Source organism: Sceloporus undulatus, chromosome 4, assembly GCF_019175285.1.
Source record: "Sceloporus undulatus isolate JIND9_A2432 ecotype Alabama chromosome 4, SceUnd_v1.1, whole genome shotgun sequence".
In the NCBI taxonomy this organism is placed as follows: Eukaryota; Metazoa; Chordata; class Lepidosauria; order Squamata; family Phrynosomatidae; genus Sceloporus; species Sceloporus undulatus.
The window spans coordinates 88,291,925-88,314,538 of NC_056525.1; the positions used below are offsets into that span (position 1 = coordinate 88,291,925).

General features: G+C 38.2%; 1 protein-coding gene across 1 annotated transcript in view; it reads left to right on the forward strand.

Annotated features, from left to right (window-relative positions):
* The first annotated feature begins 264 nt into the window (after positions 1-264).
* Positions 265-22,614, forward strand: part of PATJ (PATJ crumbs cell polarity complex component) — a 212,377-nt gene continuing 190,027 nt past the window's right edge. The window contains 12 exon segments of the mRNA XM_042463137.1: positions 265-286; positions 377-543; positions 1,694-1,888; positions 3,571-3,639; positions 3,641-3,711; positions 5,005-5,191; positions 9,493-9,621; positions 12,026-12,247; positions 18,625-18,726; positions 21,199-21,279; positions 22,258-22,350; positions 22,352-22,400. Of these exon segments, the coding sequence (XP_042319071.1) occupies positions 265-286; positions 377-543; positions 1,694-1,888; positions 3,571-3,639; positions 3,641-3,711; positions 5,005-5,191; positions 9,493-9,621; positions 12,026-12,247; positions 18,625-18,726; positions 21,199-21,279; positions 22,258-22,350; positions 22,352-22,400 (1,387 nt within the window).

Here is a 22,614-nt window from a genome sequence, read left to right on the forward strand (position 1 = left end):
ATTAAAAAACACTCACCTGTTTTCATACTCGGGGTAAAACTATGTACGGTACATTACAGTTATTTTGTATCCTGCCCTTCACAATCACATTGTGCTTGCCTGTGCAGCATGTGGTTTTATGTAGCAACTGTAGATCTAGAAAGGGTGTGTATATGTGTTTTCCAGCTCTGTTCTACAAAGGAAAATGTTGAACAGCCAGACCTAACTCATGTTTTTACTTTAAAATCCAGATTTTTTTGACAACTGCAGCACAGATAAGCCATCATGCCAGAAAATCCTGTAATGGGTAGGTGCCTTTAAAAAACAACCACATTATCCAAATAATCAAGTAGTATTAAGCAGCTTTTTAATCTATGATGTTTTGGGGATCCAACAGATAAGCAGCAGGTGCTGCAGATTCTGGAGCGTCTGCTAATGAAACTTCATGAGAGAGGAGACACTTCACAGAGTGAAAATCTGGCTTTTCTGTATAATACACTCAAGAATCCCTTATTCAATCATATGCTGACTCTTCAGCAATCAATCAAGCAGCTGAAGGAACAAGTAAGATACAAAATGTGAAGTATTATCAATGCCAGTGGGTTTGTTTGAGGGTATACTATTAAAGTGTATGTTGCTGTCACTATTGCGCCTCAATTTTGTATCTGGGTGAGTTTCCATCTTCTGTCATTCCCAAGATAACTATAATATTAGTTACTGCATTATCAACTGATTGTAATTTAGGTTGTGCAATGATGAACATAAAGGACAAACTAAATGTTTATAAAGTAATTACTGCTGCTTTTAGTTTTTGTAGGCTAACATCACTTGAACGCTTTAGGTTGTGTTAATGACATAGATAGCCGTGATGTGCCCAGCAGTTGATGCTCATGATTACTTTGGATGTGGCTCATTAAGACAAAGTGACAGTTCCTCTTTATGTTAAAAAGCAGCCTTGTGATATTATCTCCATTCCAGTGTACTGGTTAGAATGCTGGACTGGTGCTTGGGAGATCTAGTTTAAGTCCCCAGTGACCCACAAAGTTCACTGTGTGACTTTCGGCCTGTCACAGTCTCTCTCCCTCTCAATCCAGCCTACCTCAAATGGTTGTTCTGAGGAGAAAGTGGGGAGGACGAGGGTTATGAACACTGTTTTTGGCCTGCTACTTGCCTGCTTTCAAGGAATGGTAGAGTCTAAAATAGAAATGGGCAACTGTGGGAGTCTAGGAAGCCCTATTAGCCCCTTAACAGACCTTACGAGTGACATCCCTCAATGCAAAAACCCCTCAAGTACAGCGGACCCTTCCCATCCATGGGGATTCAGTTCTGGAGTCCCCACAGATGGGCAAAATTTGGATTGTTGTGCCCCACACTATTCAATGGGCAGTGAAGTGTGCAGGCCCCCATCAGTCATAGATGAATTTCACATTTAGACTTCAGTATCCTCTCCAAGATATCTCATTATGTATATGCAAATATGCCATTTTTTTTTTAAAAAACCCACCATAATACAAAACACTTCTGGTCCCAAGCATTTTAGATAAGGGAGACTCAGCCTGTACTAATGTCCAACCATACAGCAGAAGCTGCTGGTTTTTATTGCTTATTGATAACACCTATCTGCAGTTATTGATATTATTATTGCTATTTCATGCATGCTATTCCTTGCTTAGTTACACAGCTCTGTGTGACTGTCTTCCCTTGCTACCCACAGCTGACTTACCTACCTCCAGATCGATCAGTGGATTTTGATTTCACTAGAAGAGGTTTGCTGGTGTTTGATGCAGACCGCCATTCTCTTGCTAATGGTAATCTCTGTGTGACTTACAACAATAATAATCAGGTGGATCTTGTGACTCCAAAACTTGGAATGGATGACTTTAATATGATAATTCAAAGAATGGCAAAGGTAAAGGCATAACGCTACTGGTGTATGAAATCTATAATTTTTCCATACTGTAGGCATTCAGTACCCCCTATGTTTGGGAATGTTTGGTATGAGGGTTTCTGGTCTTGGGGGAGGGAATGGGATAGTAGTTGTGTATGATTTTAATTTCTCTTCATCTGAGATATTCAGCTGAATGTGAATATAATTTCTCTTCAGCCCTTCTTGTCTAACATGGAAAGGTGAGACAGTGGAGGTAACATGCAGTTCCTTCAGCATACAGTTTATAAACACCGGAACATGGCTTTATTGCATTGAGCTTCTGGCTGTAGTGGCTTTGACACTGATTTGCTGGTCTGGTCTGATAGTATGGGATGTTCCAACTGTTTAAGGAACAAAGACATTAACAATCCAGTTTTTGTGAGAAGAGACACTTGTCAATTTGGTCCTCATGCAAGTCTTGCAAAAGGGTTGATATAGGGCAGGCTAAGTACTGGAAGGGATGAAGGTGTGCCTGGATAATATTTATGAATACCTGAATAGATTTACAGATCTTAAAGACCAGAGAATTGGGAAAGACCTTGGGCTTTATGAGCTGTATGAGATAAAAAGCTGCCATAAGTAATGTCTGGAGTAACCAGTCACCAGGTCCACATCACACTGCTCCTGAATTTACACAGAATTCCTGTAGCCTAGTACAAACAGCATTGTTGGTCCTGAGCTATGTAAACTTTCGGTTTCTAGTATTTCACCTACCTAAAAAGCCCTTTTCTCATTTATGTTTTTAATATTTTCCTGAAAATGCCCTCCTGACTGTTTTCACAGGCTATGTGAAGCTGTCTTTAGAACATGGATGGGGAATATACAGCTGATAACTGAGCTGCATCTCCCATCACCCTTCAACACTAGCTCTGGTGGCTAGGACTGATGGAGGCTGATGTTCAGTATCCAGAGTCTTACATGTTTCCCAACCCCTCTTTTAGGGATCCTGCACTCTGTGTGTTATGCACACACACTGGTGTTACCTGATGGGAACAGGCTTGATCTCAAGTGTGGGATTTTAGGAGGTGTTTGTAATTAGGTGAAGAAATGGAGAAAATATTACTATAATTCTGAAAAACATTACTTATGTCATTTCTTTAAACACAGGCTTGAACAAGCTGTGTTATCTTTGCATCACTGATAACTATTTGGCCTCTGTAAAACATATATCACACCAAATAACTCATTTGAGCCCCCAGAGTGTCTGACAATTCTAAAATATACAATAATGTCTAAAATGAAAAGAGAATTATAAATAAAGGGGACGGCCAGCTAAACCATTACCTATCTCACTTTCATCTTCTATCCTTTCTGTGAGTTCTTGAAGCTGTTTGAATGTTAGTCTTCTGAATTCATCTTTATGCTCTGGACAGTTGGCAGGCCATAACACCTCTGTGTTATTTTTCCTTTCAGGAGAAATGGCACCTTGTCCTGCATGCCTGGCTTTTGTTTTGTCTTCAAACTCCTTTCTGAATGAAAACAAATATGCACACTACACATAGTCATGGCATGAAGAATGTGTGAAAGTAGCTTTTAAATGTTATGGTGTTTGAAGATTTTTATTTCATTATTTTAAATTACAATATCAAGGCAAATGGTACTGTGTGAATGTATTCTAAGAGAGAGAAATGGTTTATTTTAATATTCTTTTTCTTATTTATTAGGGCAGGCATATAGAGCAGATAGATATAGAGAAACCTTTTAATGGAGGCCTTGGATTTAGTGTGGTTGCTCTTAAAAAACCAAAGTGTTGGAGAAGCTGGTATCTTTGTCAAGGAAGTTCAGCCAGGAAGCATAGCAGCCAGGTAAGATTTTAGTTTCATTTTATCAAGGCGCATCAAAATGTCTCAAGTCAGGTGAAGCATAACACAATTTTCTTACTGTTCTTGCATATTGCCAAACAATGGCTCTTGAACAGCAGAACAGAAAGCAGTTTTGCTCAGTAACCCTTATTCTAAGGCAAGGTTGTTTATCCATTAACCTTCCACAGATTGTACAGCCTACTTGTGATGATAATATGCTAGAAGAAGAGAACAGGTTCATTACCGAAAGCAGTATGGAGAAGCATGGCTCCATATCATTGGCTCTCTTAGTCTTTGTATTGTATTTGAGCATGTGAAAAGCTCCACACATATACACATACAACAGAACTGTAAATTGTTACTGCAATATTTCTAAATTTTAGATGGTGCAAATGTTGAAATAGCGACTGTCATACAGACAGTACATAGGAAGTGACCCTTATAGTGACTCAGTTTGTTGGTCCATCAACCCAGTCAATTCTGACTGGTAGCAGCCCTCCGTAACCCTGTCTAGAGGCCCTCAAGTATTCCCTGGTGGTTTTTCCCACCCAAGTACTAACCAGGCTTCATCCCACTTAGCTTCTGAAATCAGACAGTGGCAGACATCTGTTAGTGACATATGATGCATATGTATCTTTTGGTCATTGCAAAGGTTTGCATCCTCTTCCACCATCAGGAACCACTAAAGCCCTCCCCCAACTCATTTTTGCTGTGACATCTCCCCAACCCAAACAGGCATTCCTGCTAGTGGAGAATGTGCCAGGAGGGGGACAGAGAAGTAGATGGCTATGTTCCTGTAGCTAGATGAAGATTGATGGCATCATCTGGTGAGATCTCAAGAGAACTCTAGCGGATCTTGGCAGAAGATGTCTGTCATTTATATCTGGCTGTTGAAACAGCTAGACACATCTGTGATTCATTGCCACTCTCTACCTGCAATGGAATGGCCGCGAGGGGATTGCTGTTGAAGCACAACAGTATACATCTTGGGGGTTGTTACAAGGAAACTGGAGCAGTGTCCCACATGGAGAAATGTTATGTTATTCTCTGTCATGTTTGTTCTTGGCCTACCTGAGTTCAGGTTGTTTCATACGGCTATTTTAGTGAGTTAATGGGTAGGGTGAGATGTAAGCCAATGATACTGGTTTACACTCTTACCTACTGCTGCAGTAGCCAGTCCCAAAAGCTATGAGACGAGACAGTTTTCCTTACTGCCACCCCCACCCCCACATTTTTTGAAAAATTATTACAGTGTTACCATAGCATCTTTTAAATATCTTCTATGTTTTATGCAAGGGATCAAAGATTAAAGGAAAAAGACCAAATATTGGCCATTAATCATACTCCGCTGGATCAGAATATTTCCCATCAGCAGGCAATTGTATTGCTCCAACAATCCATGGGTTCCTTACATTTGATTGTGGCCAGAGAGCAAAACAGCGAGACCACAACTCCCTTAAGCAATGCTAATTTACCTCAAATGGTAAGTTTAGTTACAATTTTTAAAGAATCATTATAGAAATTTTAAATACCTTATAGTATTTACATGTCTGACAAATTTCACTGAATAATTGAACCCCTTATTCAGGTAAGTAAATCACACTGAACATACAATAAAAACATTCCAAGAGATACAGATGAATAACAACATTTTATATTGTGATTAGGTGAGATGCCTAGAATAGACATGATAGGGCAATTGGCCATATTTAATTTTGTAGCTTTGGACTGCAGGGTTGAACATTTTCATGCTCTTAAACTTTCTGTACCATTATTTAATGTACTTGTAAACATGCAAGTATGTGCTGCTTCGATGCTAATTTCTATTATTACACTATGGTCATTTTTGGGCTATGGGCATTATTTTATTTATAAATCCATTGATAATCATAATAAACATACATTTTCAATCATGGATTGAGAATATTCTTAATTGGCTCACAAATTCAGGTGAACATTGGATTAGTTCAAATGATAATATTCTTTAAAATAATTTCCTTTAGCAACTTCAAAGATAAAATAATAGGAAAAAGCTTGCCATTACATATCATGGCATAGTCAAGTGAAATGATGGGAAAGGTATGATATTTCAGTGTGTGAAATATGAATGTCCTCAGATGACTTTGTAAGTCCTTCTTGGAAGACTCTTGAAAGATTGTTGCTTCATAATGGGATTTTGATTCATAATTAGTTTTGGACAATTGTTACAATTCGTCTCTTTTTTTAAAGTTTAAAAACCCTTCTTTGTGGCCACTTTTGAACAAGGAAAATTATTCAGAATTGCACATGGAAATGTGCATTGGTGCGTGTGCATACCTGTGTGCCTACCTTCAAATTGACTTCTGGTGACCCCATGAATTTCACAGGGTTTTCTTAAGCAAGGAGTACAGAGGTGGCTTTGCCAATTCCTTCCTCTGATATGGATAGCACCTAGTATTTGTTGGCAGCCTCCCATCCAAGTACTCACTAGGGCTGACCCAGCTTAGTTTGCAAGATCAGTTGGGATCCGATGCATTTAGGGCATGGAGAACTTGGCCTTGCTTTATATCTACCTTACTGCTTTGTTAGGTGGCCAAACCTTAACTCCTTGTCTATAACAAAACGAAACAAATATCAATAAATACAATGAAATAAATGTTATCTGAATTGTGTGATTTGTGTTTTCCAGCACCATCCTAAGCTGATGGCATTCATTACTTGTAGCCTTGTGGTAAATAGTAGGCCATGTGCAAGGGATGAAAGTACACAGGGACCTTATTGGAGTGCAAAAGGCCCCAATTTAGTCAATACATGAGTAGAGGCTTGATGTAGCATGACACAGCAGATCAGACAGTTCAGCCCAGGCAGCCTGTTCTATGTGGAGAACCTTAGGATAACAGGAAGTAGAAACCACATGGAGGTAAATTTCCTCAGTCACCTGGGAATTATATAGGAATTTGAGGCCATCAGTCCGAGGTCCCTTAAGGTCCACTCCCTGGACTGGAGATGCCAGGCATGCCAGGCACATCTCCTCCCAGACTGGATCCAGTGCCATCTTAAGACCACCCAAAGTTGTGATACAAAATAAGCAATGTTATATTGACAGAAACACGTGAAAATTACTGTTACAAAAAGGTACTTGTGCAGGCACATGAATGGAGGGAAAGAAAGAGGGAATACAACAAAGTCCAAAAAAAACTGACAACATGCCAGTTCCCCAGACAGACCAGGAAGGGTCTCCAACTCCCCACCCAGATGAACATGCCCCCTGCCTCAGAGTCTTGTATACTAACTGGCTGAATTGTATGCAGGAGCTATGGAAATCACATACAGTCCATAGAACCAGCCAACACATCACCCCAGGAAAACGGAGGCAACTGTAGCTCTTTTCCAGCTGACAGAGCACAAATGGTTTGTGCTTATTAGAGTCATCTCATTTTCTTTGCATTGCAGAGATCTTACATAATATAGTCATGTGTCTTTGTTGGTCCCGATTTTTAATTTTTTTTAATTAAAAAAACCCTAATAATAATTTCTGATATGGATACTTTTGAAAGAAATCTTCTTGACAGAGATATTATATTGTGCATTTTATTCCCTTTTATGATTATGCTAAACTACTGCAACTTATCTTTTTTAGTGCATAATCAATATTGGTTATTGCTCTGAGAATTTCAAAGATTAAAATTGTAACTACTTTTTTAAATTATAGAATCAGCACTGACTAGATTTGTCAAAGAGAAACACAGAAGTTCTAAGTAATGTTTAACTAATCTTCATGGCCTAGAGAACATTCTATTAAATCATAGCAAGTTTGAGTTTGTGATATTGGCTACAGATTTGGATATATTTTGATTTTTAAAAAATACAAAAACAATAGCAACAAATATTTCAACTTCCTGTGACCTGTGCCCTGTATGGAGGCCTTTAATACTGCAGACTTTGTATTGTGCCACAAAGCTACTGAGACAATTATGCTTCTGCAAAAATACAACAGGACTAACTACAACACTTTCTTCCCACTGCCAAGTGGATGGCTTTTTAATTTCAACATATCAGAACAAAACAAAAAAAAAATGTTCTTTCTCTCTCAATTTTTTTACAGTCAGTAGTGCTATAATGCATCATGTGAGTGAAATAACATTTTTTTTTTTACTATGGCAAACAATTCTAAGACAAAAAAAAATTAAGGGGAGAAAATTTGCCCTTCAAAACCTAGGACCGCCTCAGCAAACCAATCCCTGGTTTTAGAAAACCTTTGGAACAGTCAATGAAGGTTCAAGAAATTGCTATAAACAGCCCCCAAAAGAATGAAACAGGTGGACAAGGAGACAACAATAACCAAAAAGTGGACAAAATCCAAGGAGCTACATTATTAGAACACATACTGTTTTAGATACAGTATGGAACAGTCTGGTACATTATAATGCATACCTATAAATTTCTACTCTGATGTGAATCACATGATCATATAGTCATGATCATAAGGCCTTGCCACAGTGCACATTTCTAATTCTTGCTTTCTGTGTCTGGATTATATGAATATTGATGAATTGTTATCTTGAAAGTATGAAATAAAAATTAGAGGATATAAATTAAACTCTGTTTGCCCAATAAACCATTCCTACCCTGTCTAACTCTACCACACCCAGCTCTATCAAGGGCTTTTTCAACTTGCTCCATCTCAGTTTTTCAATAGAATCCAATCAGCCATGATAGAACATCCACACTGTTATGTGGGATAGATAAGAAAACGGGGAAACTCTGAGCATGCCCTGAACAAATGTTCCTAGCTCCAGCTTCAAGAAGTGGAATAATAAAGGCACAAAAATATATAAAATGGACATCTGACCAGACTGTAGCCATCCATCACCAGCAAGACCATGAGCTAGTGATTTGCCCTAGCCCATGACCATATGCCCACAAAGTTCAGGTACCAAGTACATTTCTGCTCTTTCATCTGTAATATTAGACAGGAAACAAACTTATGTTTGGTGCACAAGAACTGATACTAGTAGCAGAGTCTTGAATCTTAGATATCATTTTAAGGGTTAAAAGACAACATTTTCTACTGGATATTCGCAATAAATCAGTATCTGGGATACTGTTTGTACCCTAGTAGTGATAAACCTTAAAATTGTATGATATCTTTAAATTCAGATTCACTAAGGTCCAAAACACACTGCAGAAATAATCCAGTTTGAGACTGCTTTAACTGCCCTGGCTCAATGCTAGGGAATCCTGGGAATGGTAGCTTATTGTGGCACCAGAGCTTTCTAACAGAAGGCTAAACATCTCACAAAACTAGAGTTCTCAGAATTCCCTAGCATTGAGCCAGGGCAGTTAAAGCAGTCTCAAATTGGATTATTTCTGCAATGTGTTATGGACCAAAGTCTTTCTGTGGCACTCCAAATAAAATTCTCAGTGTATAATTATGCTTATTCATATGAACTCTGCTTTTCCTAAATTGTGCTGATCCTGCCACCATCGTAATATATCATGTACATCAAATACTATATATGGTTTGCACACTAAATATGACCCACCAATCTGTTCTTTGTAATCTTATTGTTGTTATATTCTATATTACCTTATAATTACTGTCATAATTCCTTTTTCATTTTTTTCTGCAATCCTGCTTGTTCCATATGATCTGGCCACCAAGATAAGCATTTAAGAGTGGCCTTATTGTGGTAGAAATTCCTGTTTCATTATATGGACCATAAACTCTACATGTTGTGTGTAATTGATTACTGCCAAATGTACCATAATAAACATATGTTAATTATTTTTCCTGTTTTCCAGATCAGTTGGGGTCACATTGAGGAAGTTGAACTCATTAATGATGGCTCCGGGTTAGGCTTTGGAATTGTAGGAGGAAAATCAGTTGGTGTAGTTGTAAGGACTATTGTTCCTGGAGGACTAGCAGATAAGGTAATTTGATTATACTATGTTAATTCTTCTCTTTTTTAAAAATGGATTTGCTGGCAATTCTAAAACAAATTTGGAGTACTATATATTTTAAAAATTACAATTATTAATGCAGGTCACTGGAACTTTGCTTAGTTATCTTGGTCTAGTCTAACCCAGCCTCACTAAACTGGAAGCAGTACAGGAGGAACATAGGAGTTGAGTTACACCTACATCTTTCCACGCTCCTCTTCTGCTGTGGCTAGCAAGTGCGTGTACTTTCCATCTGAATCGATGCAATGTGTATGGCATATATTCACAAGCCCAGAGGGGTCAGAAACAGCTGGAATGAAGAACTGTGGTTCAGGCAAAACAGGGTATACTAAAATTCCACCTACTATGCACTCCAGTTCTCCATTTTCTGGTAACCTAGCTGCATGGTGCTTAGAGTGACCAAGTAGTTATGGTAGAATCATGAAATTGCATAAAATGGTCAAAGATGACTTGTGTTATCCAAGGGCATTGTCCTGCCCTGTATAAAGGCTGGGCAATTTAAATACTGTCTATGTTCTGACACCAGTGTCTGAAATATGCCTTTTCTTTTATCAGAGAGGGGCATACTAAATATGTGGGTAACTTTCTGTGCTACAATTAAATAATGTTTTAATCATTATACTTAAGGATAGGCGAGTTGCAACACAAAGGCTGAATTTATAATACCAAGCCATGTTTTTTTTTCACTTTGTGAACTTACATGCATACTTCCCCCTTCTCTTTTTCTTCCCTCTCTCCATTGATTTCATACCAGAATTTTATCCCAAGTTACAGCTGAACTATGTTTTGAATTGTGAGTTTCCAGATAGTGTGCTGGAGCAGAGCTCAAGGCATATGAGTACAACCTAAAATAAAAAAGACAGCTATATTATCATAGTTGTAGATCTTCAGGCAAGGATCAGATTGTTATACAAGTTGTGGGCTGAAATATTTGCCTGTGTGCTCCTGATAATAATTTAAAGACTGCCCTGATAATGTGGATGACTTTTCATACAAATGCTGAGTTTCTTTGCTGCTATATATCTCATCTGGCATTAAAGGAAGCTATACTTTCTCAATAAAATATGTTACATAAAATAGGCGTCTTTAACCTTGTGGATATAGATAGATCTATTTAATTTTATTAATATCCAGTTCATAATATAAATGAAAGTTGGAAAGTTAGAGAGAGCTGAAATTCTAATATTGGCTCTTCTGCCACTACTACAAAACTGTCTGATATAATGAATGTTTTTCCTCTTGTGTCTTTGGAACACCTGTTTTGCTGTAAGGAACAAAATGTTTTGGCTTCCAAAACCATATGTCACACTCTCTTAATTTACAACTGTCTTGAGTGACCAAGAATGAGGGTAAAGTAAAAAAAAAAAGATGGGAAATGTAGAAATAAAATGTTAAGAGACAATAACTCAAAAGCCAGTTTAGACACTGTTTTCTGCAGGGCTTACTTGTGTGAATAAGCACAGACACAAACAGTTTCTTCGTATGTCCAGTTGAATGTTAGAAGTGTTGTTCTTAAAAGAGCATCTACTTCGGTGCCAACATTTTTTGTTTCACATGCACATCAATCTCACAGATGTAGCTGCTTTAGTCTGATGTGAAGAGTTCTTCCAGTGCTAGAGAGCTCATGTATGTATAGACCTTCATGAGCAGATTGCACAGATGAACTCTGAAATGTAACTTCTACACCAAGTCAGAATCACAATCCTGGAAGAAAGCAGAAAGTTAGCTTGTGAAGGGAAAGCATGTCTGATTGTTATGTTAGATTCTAAATTCATGTCAATGGTTTTGTTAATTATTTGTGGAGCCAGGCTTGATTTATCATGTATGGCTGAGATCTACATACATAAATATTTGAGGATTTGCTTCTTCCCCCAAGTGTAATCTTGTTTTGTAGTAAAAGCCTGAAAAGTTCACTGGGTTATATGCAAGCAACCATCATGAGAGTAGTCCTATTGCCATGAATAGGGCTTCATTTTTTCACAACTTCATTCCCAGTGGTCTGTTTTGTTTTTCAATCCCTCTTGCATTAGAACTGGATCAAAATACATACAATTGCTTTTTTACTTAATGGAGAAATTCTTAAGAGGAAGGTGCAATTCTAGGGTGATTTTCTTCAGCAGCTTAAAAAAAAAGCCAAAAGCCAAAAATTTGATATTTTATGTTGTAAATTAAGTGGGGTCTTGTATTCCAAATCAGTTCTAGATGAAGTATTTGATACATTTTTTAAAAAAAAGATAGTTCATCTTTACTCTCCAGTAACTGTGGGTACAGCATCGTTTTGAATTGATGGTATGTTATCCAATTTTAATTTGGCAGAATATTAAGTTTATTGCAGTTGTTGATTTATAATTTTTAAACTATTTCATATTTGAAGGATGGTAGACTCAGAACTGGTGATCACATCTTGGAAATTGGTGGAACTAATGTACAAGGAATGAGTAGTGAACAGGTTGCTCAAGTCTTGAGAAACTGTGGAAACTGTGTTAAGATGGTGGTTGCCAGAGATCCCACATGTGAAATAAATGTAACACCACCAACACCTGCTGCTCAACCTGTTGGTGCCTTGGCCTTTTTCCAAGGTGAACAATTGAACACAGTGAGTATTTTAATACTTTGCAATTTGGTATACAACTGCTTCCAGTGCAAGTAGCACAGTTGAAATTTTTATAAATAATACAGGATTATAAAATGAATGACCTCTTTGGGCGCATCTCTCCCTGAGCTTGGATGGTCACTTTTTGAAAAGTAGTTAAAAATACCTAGGCACCACCAGACCCCCTCCACTGTTGCTGCAGTAGTCAGTTATATTTGCAATTTTAAAAAGTTAGTATTTTTTGTTACCCATTTCTCAAAAGTAATTTAAAATTTGGCCATTTTAGTTGTTTTTAAAAATCTGAGTGCTGCAAGTTAATGATCTCTATACAAGATGCACTCTCCTCCTGTATGCCTTGTTGTTGTCTCAGCACTACAACTGAGCACAAAGATACGAGATGCAAGCCAGAATTTGAACCATGTGATATTCCTCCTCTACCATCTAGAGAGCCTCCAACCTATACAATGGTAGAAGTAATTTAAAAATGACAATTACTCCAAAGAAAGAATAAAGTTATCCCATATTAAGTTATACTTTCCTTGTTGAGGAAGGAATTAGTTCTCAATAACTAGTTACATCTATATTTTATCATGGTTGAGCTCACTATAGAAAATCAGACTCTGCTATCCTAAATTAGGAGATACAGATTCTATACTGCTAATATCCCTCTTCATTTTCTATATCTGTTCCATGACAATCTGTGACATCATGAGAGATGGCTAATTTGGCTGTGGATCTCCAATTATGAAATGCCATTCTCTGAGACATAGACCTGATACTAGTGTTCCAGATGCCAGTCATGTCAAGCATGATCTCTGTCATGTCAAACACAATGTGCTTGCATGTTATTTGTTGATCATTTTTTTTAATCTTGTAGTTTCCATCTTTATTTGTTGATTGAATATTTGGATTTTTGTTAACTTTGTACAGTGTGCTCTTGCTATCCACTGGGGATTGGTTCCAGGAACTCCCATGAATACCAAAATCCATGGAAGTTCTAATCCTGTTAAATACAGTGGATGGTAAAATTGTGACCCTTATATAAAATGGCAAAATAATGGTTTGTTTTTTGGAATTTATATATTTTAAAAAATATTTTCAAGCTGTGGATGTTTGAATCTGTGGATAACAAATCTGTGGATGTGGAGGGCCAACTGTAAACCACTGTAAAATTTGTTTTGAGAACCACAGTATAAACACGCACATATATAATGAATTTTTATGCTAGCATAGGTATTTCAACCCATTATACTAGTGGCCACTGTAATTTGGGACACTTCTAATGATTAATTTATGTTTTCCTTTGTATATGTTTCAATTTCTGCTCTATTAAGGTTTGGAGATGATGGTCAAACTTTAAAATCAAGTTCAGGAAAAATGATAAGAAAAAAATGAAATTAAAGATTCAAATGAAGCCTGACACATATTTGTTAGAGTTAGTAGATGATGAATTTGATAGTACAGTTGGCCCTTCTTATACACGGATTTTTTATACACGGATTCAAGCATACACGGTTTGAAAATGTTCAAAAAAAGTATACATTTCAAATATCAAACCTTGATTTTCCATTTTTATAAGGGACACCATTTTGTTATGTCATTATATTTAATGAGATTTGAGCATACACGGATTTTGTTATACACGGTGGATCTTGGAACCAAACCCCAGCGTATAACAAGGGTCCACTGTAGCAGCCTGGATTATATATGCCCAATACTGGAAGAATAATACAATACCAGTAGTGCAGGATTGGATAATGAAATTAACAGATATTTCCAAAATGGACAAATTAACTAGTCTTCTGAATGGGAAAAGTTAGGCAAATTTGTGCATGACTGAGACTATGTACCTAAGTAATATATAGGGAGACCTTGGTGTTGTAGGTTTTACAATTTTAAAAATGTAAAAGAGATTAGTATATGTATTGTAGTTACATACATGTCTTTTAAAAATTATGATAGAATCAAACATAAAAATGTGAAAAGGGACAGTACGATTGCATAATCCAATCACAAATATCAGATAGGGTGAAAGTCAGTGTTTGAGAAACATTTGTGAATGTTTCTTTTTTTAAACAATAAATAAATAAATAAATAAATAAATAAAATCAAGTCAGTGAGTTAAAATGAAATCCACATAGCTGTTAATAAAACTCATATTGAATTCCTTAATCCAAACTTCCCAATGCAGTCCAAAGGAAAATTCCTAAGTGTCAAGCTCTTCATTTAGAAATCCATCCATCAATAAATATGGGAACTTGATATGGATCTTTCTTTTTCTGTTTCAAATGTTCAGGAACAGATGCAAAAATGTGTTGTAGTTCTTTCAGTTTACGCTAATAACGTCTTCTGGTAAAATGTGTCTTTAAAATGTTATTTCAGTTTTGGCTGTACTAAACTGTTTTGTTCAAACTAAAACATTTCTCTGTTTTGAATAATTAAAATTAGTGCTACTGAAACTTTGTTTACTTTAAGGTAAGTACACTTCATTTACCTTTTGTTTCCTGTTGAAGTTGACAAACACCTGGACAACTTCAACAGGGAGAAAGAAACACTAAAAGTAAACAAAGTTTGGCTAATAGTCCCGAAGAACCCCAAAATCAAGATTTAGTTCATGGAAATGAACACCACTCAGGGTCAGAGGGTTTCCCCGCAGACAGTGAATAGCTAATTAAATAGACACGCATCCACCTCACATATCCTCCCACCCTGAGGCCTTGCCATTCAACAACAGACCAACCACAGATGAACATGTAAATCACTTCCTCCCAACCAAGGTCATGTAAGTATTTATATATAACCCACAATCCTCCATGCCATCACCCTCTGACGAGGCCAGCCAGAGATGCAGGCGAAACGTCAGGAATAAACTCTTCCAGAATGTGGCCGCACAGCCCGGAAAACCCACAGATAACTATGGATGCTGGCTGTGAAAGCTTTCGCCTTCACAAGGTGCAGGGATTTGGATTTTTGAAACATGGTTTTGCAAAGAGAGCAGAGCCACCCCTCCCACTAGGCTTCATGAAATAGGCAGTCCCTGCAGGCTGATGATTTGAAGTGGCATGAAAAGGCTGAAAATTCATATTATTAACTGTAACAGTAACAACAACAATGATATTTTTACTGCCAGGGAAGAGGCAAGGTGCTTGTGAGCTCTTCTGTCTCAGCTGCCATAACAATTTGAGAAGCCTTGGCTACTGTCACCTTGCATTGGGACCTGGGGTGATATTTTCTGCTCTGCACAACACCAAAATAGCTTGGGGCTGGCCATGGTTCACTACAATTTATGTTACTATAACTTGATTCCAGGTTTGTGTAGGTCTAGGGGTGCCTAAAGACATGGCTGGGTACTAAAATTACAACTCTATACCCAAGCTACTTCAGCTATCCTGCAAAACTGCTTGACATCATTTATTGAATCTTCTTTGTACTAATTTGGTTGTTTTTAGCCTACAATATTAACAAATTGAACTTGATGTTCTTCATATGCTTTTTAATATAACCCTGTATTACCTGTGACCATTGGTCATCTTGGCTGATATAAACTGTAGTCCAGGGGTTGGCAACCTGCGGCCCGCCGAGCCGTTGGGACCGGCCCCTTCTCAGTCCTGCCGCCAATTGCCGCCACCAAAGGCCTCGTGGGGCCTTTGGCCTCTCGTGGAAGTGTGCGGGGCCTTTGGTGGCGGGCAAGGGGGGGGCAAAGGGAGGAGGAGGAGGAGGAGGAGGAGGGAGGAAGGTGGAGGAGGAGGAAGAAGAAGAAGAAGAGGAACAGGAGGAGGATGGTGATGGTGATATTGATATGAGCCAGCTTCAGAGGCACGGCCAATGTAAGTTGCTGTGATTTTTACAAACTCATGCGCAGTGAAGAAAAATCACAGTCCCTTGACCAAGCACACACTTCTGAGAAGTACATTTGAACCCAAGGGCAAATCACTTCTTGTGAGACCACCTTGACATGTTAAATATGCATAGCCATGTGAACCCATGTTCAGTGTGAAACCCAAAGAGTTTGGTTATGCAATAAGCCTCTGAAATATGCAAGAGATTGCCATGTTAAGTAAAGCCATGTTCAATGCTGAAATGTGCTGTTTGGAATGGGGGGGGGGGTTTGGCCAGAAAGGGAAGTCCATTTCTGCCATCTGTCTAGGAATAATGCCCAAATGTCCTCCATTTTGATCATGCCTAAGAAACATGCATTTATATTAACATTTTTTAAAAATCATCAAGTTTTTTTTGCATGTCCTGCAATTTTAAAAAATGTGTCCTACATTTGAAAATGTTGTCCTATATTATTTAATTATTTAATTATTTATTTTTGGGCTTCGTCCCCCCCCCCATTGTCTGGGGGACACCAACCCGGCCCCCGACTCAAAAAGGTTGCCTACCCCTGCTGTAGTCCAATGTGGCTCTAGAGACAAGATATATTATTTTATTTTATTGTGAGTATTTATACCCCATTCTTCAGCCACAGAGGCTCTCAGAGCAGATAATAGATTGCTAATTTGACTGTTTCCTGCCCTCAGGTTTACAATCTAAACAAGCATGACATAAAAGAAGAAGGGAATGGCAGTGGGGAAAGGGATTAGGTCCATCAGATACTGCCAGTTCTTTCCTCCCTCCAAGGCCAGTTGGAATGGAGGGAGGGTCCTCCATCTGCTTCTGACTACTAGACTACTAAATTGACTATTTGAACTGCATTATCAATCTATTCTAAAAGGTTAGCCAAATAGTGTCAGTGGCCTGTAAATAAAAACTTGCAATGGCCAGAATCCTCTTGCTCAGTTAGGAATGCATAACCTAGAGTTATGTGTTCATGACTGCTTCATATTCATGATCCTTACATAGGCTCGAAACAGATGGGCCAAATAAAGCACCTTCTAGTTGCTTTGGGGGTGTGGCTTTCAAATGAGATATGCTCCAAAACCACCCAGAAACTGCACTGAGCAGCCCAAATCCAGACGTAAAAAGAGTGGCAAAAAGCTGTTCTTGCTGTGGGTTCGGCAGTGGGCTGCCTCAGGACTACAGCAATAGGGGAGGGAGCGGCCTCTGACCATTCCTTTTGCCCTGCCTGCATGACTCCATTATCCCTAGGTTAGGGGATATGTAAGTACCATGATAATCCCAATTGGAGATTCTCTCCAATCCCCATTTAATGAGCAGCAGCCATTGCAGTTAATAGGGTCTGTTCCCCTGTCGACCAGGAAGCAGCTGGCTGAAGGTTGTACTCACCCCCTCAAATGAGCAATCTCCAGCACAAGGCGGAATTAAGATGGGGGGTCCTACTTCTGTCTGTTGCACCAGAGATCAGTCAAGGATAGTGCTGGGAATGTCAGCTACTTCCCAATCAGCGGGGAACAGATACCCATGAGTCAGAATGGCTACTGCCAGGTAAGAGGAGATTGGGGGAACTGGGACAGGATTCATTAGGTAGTACCATAACTATGGTGCTTATACATTAATAACTCCCCAACAGGGGTTCAGTTGGTGTTGTTCAAGTAGTTTCTGATTTATAGCAATCCTAAGGCAAACCTATCATAGAGTTTTCTTGGTAAGAGTTATTGGGGAGGGGGGTTGCCTTTGTCTTCCTCTGAGGCTGAGAAAGTGTGGTTTGGCCAAGGTCACCCAGTGGGTTTCGATTGCTGAAATGCTATTTGAACCCTGATTTCTAGTCCAATGTTCAAACCACTTCGCCATGCTGTTGTCTATTATCCTGACCATTATTTTAATATTTTAGCTATTATCTTTAATTACATACTGCATATTCTGTTCTAATCTATTTGTTCATCTTCATTCATCTTGTTCCTGATATAAACTAAACAGCAATTCCTTTTGTTGCTTATCTTGTCTTTGCATGTTTCTATGGAGCAATCTATAGGTATAGCAATCTATAGGTAACTTTCTGAGGTGATTAAAAATGTTTTATCGTCTCTGTTTCAGTTTCATTCAAGGAAACCATATCTTTGAAACTACCCTTGATCACTCCCCTTCTTTGGCAACCTACAGTGGGCATATACTTCTGTAGTGCCAACAGTAAGCCTTTAGAACCAATTGTTTCAGTGCTAAAGACACCAAACTATGGCCCCAAAATAGCAATTTACCCTTAGTTTACCCTGAAGCCTTCAGTCAGGTGATGAAGTATATGAGTTCAAGTTAGAGGCCACGTAAGTGTTCAATACAAATATATCATCAACTGAGGCTTCAGAACTATTGGTTGTCCCAGATATAGTAGACTCATTCAACCAATTGACTGTTGAATGGTAAATCAATACTTACATAAACCCCACTGATTTCAACAGAACTGTTCCAGAAGGAACTGGTAATAAGATTTAGTTTTAAATTTTAACATAAAACTGAATCTATGCTATGCTTTTCTTTCTCAGGAAAATGAGATTCATGAAGTTCAGCTGACTAAAAAGGATGGACAGAGCCTTGGTATAACAATTGTTGGCTATTCAGGAATTTCTGAAACAGGTGAGCTATGTGCACCTGATCAGAGAAAGAAGAAAGTATGTGGGAAAGTTTATGGAATAAATCTTGCTTGATGTAGAGAATTCAGTTGTTAAAATGGGGTGGTGGGAATGTTCTTTATCTATGCTTATGAACTTAGCCTACTTTTGTTTGTACAGCAGTTAAGTATCTGTATGTGATTAACATGTGTACAAAATCAATGGAGTCCTGCAGCCTAAAGACTAGAACTTAAATCCAGTTGTTAATCTCAACTAGAGAAGACCTGCTGAATCAATGGAACGTGTTTAAATGTTGATTTACCAAGTCTCCACTGATTCAGTGGGTCTACATTAGAATGCTCTCCAACTGAAGCAATTTGGCAGGCAGAATCCACTTTTTCAGTTGCTTTTAAAATGTCTGTTTCTTTTTCCTCTTTGCCACTTCATCCTTGGCTGATTTAAATGAGTTAATTTGCTGCAAAGGAGGTTTAAAGTGCAAAAGTAGTTAGTACTCAATTAATTTACCAGGGGAGAGGACAGGAGAGGGCAGATTTTTGTCTTTTCCTTTTTGTTGTTGTTGGTGTGCCTTCAATTCATTTCCTACTCATGACAACCCTAAGACAAATCTATCATGGGGTTTTCTTGGAAAGATTTATTCACAGGAGGTTTCCCATTGCCTTCCCTTGAGCCTGAGAGAGTGTGACTTGTCCAAGGTGGCCCAGTGAGTTTTGTGGCAGAGCAAGGAATCAAACCCTGGTCTCCAGAGTTGTACTCCAGCACTTAAACCACTACATTACACTGACTCTTGACTTTCCTGTAGACCCATTTTAAAACCAATAGCTGCAGTCTCTCCTAGCTTGTATCTTTTTCCTCATTAATAACTTTTGCCATCTTGACCACACTTTGATGCTGCTTGGCCACTTGTGTCCTGGATTTTCATCTGTGAAATGTTGGAGATTGTGCTTTAGTTGGGACTAACAACTTAGACCTAGGTGGCCATTCAAGATAACCATCCTGTGTACAGAGTATCCTCATTTGGAAATGTTCTGGAAATGTTTACTGAATCCATTAAGAAACAAAAAAAACGTCAAGGTGAAAAATTAGCAGTTAATGATGGGTTATATTTTTTCATTCTGGCACTGAAAAATGTAACTGTAAATAATCATCTTAGACATGATGATTTATATCAAAAGAACACAGAAGAAGTTGAAGTGACAACAAAGAAAGGAATCCCACTACAAAATCCTAAGGAATCATAACAGATTGAGGAAATGATAGGAATTACATAGTAAGAAAAAAATGTTTTGTGCTGACTATGTGGGAAGCAAATTAGAAAGACATGCCTGTTCAACAAGGCAGAGCATGGAACATAAATTTAAAGCATGCCTAAGCACGGGAAATAATGAGACCTCCACCTTGAGTGTAATGCAATTCAAGTACAAGAATGCAAAGAGTGGAGAGCGGGAGTAAGCCCAAGAGTGTGATGAGAGTGACATGAACAAATGAAAAGAAGAGAGAGACAAAAAGCCAAACTATGAAAAAAGAGCAGGCTTAAAGTCGAACCAGGGGTTGATTTTCAGGATCAAATGGATTGTAATGTTGTCAGTATTTTAAAATATAAAGTACTGTATACTTCAATTTAATGTTTGAAATGCAGTTTTATCATTATATGATGTGGTAAATGGATTCAGTAAGGAATCTTATGAGATTCTTGATATATTATGTATCCTTCACTTCAAAATTTTTTGGAGGTGAGAGTAAAACAAACCCTAAATCTTTTTAATTCCTATGAATGAAATAGTTGTTCACTGAGCCTTCATTACACCCTTTAAATGGTATGTGGGGCACCTTTCTGAATCTAGAAATTGTTGCAAGGTTCAATAATAGTAATAACAATAATAATGAACCAGTGTGGTATACTGACTGGAATGTTGTACTTGCTCTCATGGAGGCCAGGGTTTGAATCCCTGCTCTGTCATGGAAACCCATTGGGTGACCTTGGGAATATCACACTCTCTCTGCCCAAGAGAAAGACAAAGGCAACTATCCTTTGAATGGCTCTTACCAAGAAACCGTATTATAGGTTTACCATAAATTGGAGTCAACTTGAAGGAACATAATAACAACAGCAGCAGCAAATAAAAAATAGGGTGGGGGCCATTCTAGGGCTACGTGGCTTTCCAAGTTCCCAAGAAGGACCAGTGTGATTCCTCCAACCTGTGACAGTTAATATTTATTCAGAGTGAGGTTTGACATGGCTTTTGTCTTGCCCAAGGTCACCCAAAGGATTCCCATGACTGACCAGGGATTCAAACCCTGGAATCCTAGAGTCCAGCACTCAGGCATCTACACACTGTTTTTCATCCTGCTGGCAGTTGCCAACTCTTATTCTTTAACACGAGCTCCTGTTATCTTGTAGATCGACTAGTTTCTGGAATTGTTCAAACCTGATGTTTTCCAAATACATTAATAGTGCTCTTTTTTTCCTGTTTAAAGCGGAATCTTCAGGGATTTTTTGTCAAAAACATAATACCTGGCAGCGCTGCGGAACACAGTGGCCAAATAAAAGTCAATGACAAAATTATTGCTGTAAGTTGAATCTTTTTTTGAGTCCTGCAACTTTTTACGTGGCTATAAAAAATCATTGGTGAAGACTGGAACATTTTAAGAATAAAATAAATTATTCCAGGTTATCTAGTTGGTTGGAATGTCCTTCAGATGCAAGCACATGGGAATACGTTTCCCATAATCTAAATCCTCTTCCCAGTATTGTGCTTTATTCAAGATGCATGAAGTCAAGACCATCCATATGTTTATACCAATCACACACAGCTTATGCTCACATGAAGTTGCATCATAGAAAGAGGATTCCAGGTGGTTGCAGCTGCATATAAAGAGCATGACCATTGACCACAATTTAACCCCCTTTAATATTGTGTGATGTTAAATTGTATTGGCTTGAATCCTAATTTCCCTGCTGTGAGTAGAAAAGAATTCACGTTCAAGCACCTTTCTTGATTCCTACTTCTCTCTGCAGTCCCCTGCTTGCACCATAAGTCTAATTCTGGGGGTTGGAGGACTCTTGGAAATGGTGTGTGGTATGGTGTGTTTTGCTACAGCTGGAAGGGAATGCTGAAAGCTCCCAGAAGAACAGAAGAACAATTTAAGATTCAGCTCTTTGTCTGTTTCTCTACTTTTTATTTTGAATTCCTGAACTCTTTGTTGCAAGGTTTCTATGTTATCTGGACATTCTCTATCCAACTTTTGCAACATACCATACTCAGTTTGGCTTCAGCTTTAAATACTTGGTTTAGCCTGATTGCCTTTTTCATGACAAAGTTGACAAGGGGTTTATGTGGTATTGTTGTAGTCTTTAGCAGTAACAACATGGTGTAGGACAGGTTCAGTTCCAGTTTAATTGCTGCATTCAAAGATGTTTTTAAAGTATCTTCAGAGATAAAGAATTATATCAAAATAAGCATTATAGGTTGATGTTCTTATTCAAGCAATCTAGTTTGTATCACAGATCATCATTCTGAAAACATTGCATTGTATTATATGCATTAGGTTGATGGAATTAATATTCAGAACTATACTAATCAAGAAGTTGTGGAAGCATTGCGCAATACGGGACCAATTGTACATCTAACATTACTTCGGAAAAAAACCACCGTATGCTGCTTTCACTTCACAAAGAGGACTAGATACGGGTAAATGTCTGCTTTCACATACATAAGTTCTCGTCTATCATAGGCAAACAGCTTGAAGTGTATTTGGCTGAGCACTTTGATATTTTGCATTAAAAACTGGGGTGCACTTTGACTTGTTTAAAAAACTAGCTAATTTTATGGAACCAATAGTTCTAGCCATAGTAAACTGCAAACATGCATCATACCATGAATACATAAGAAAAGGATATATGTG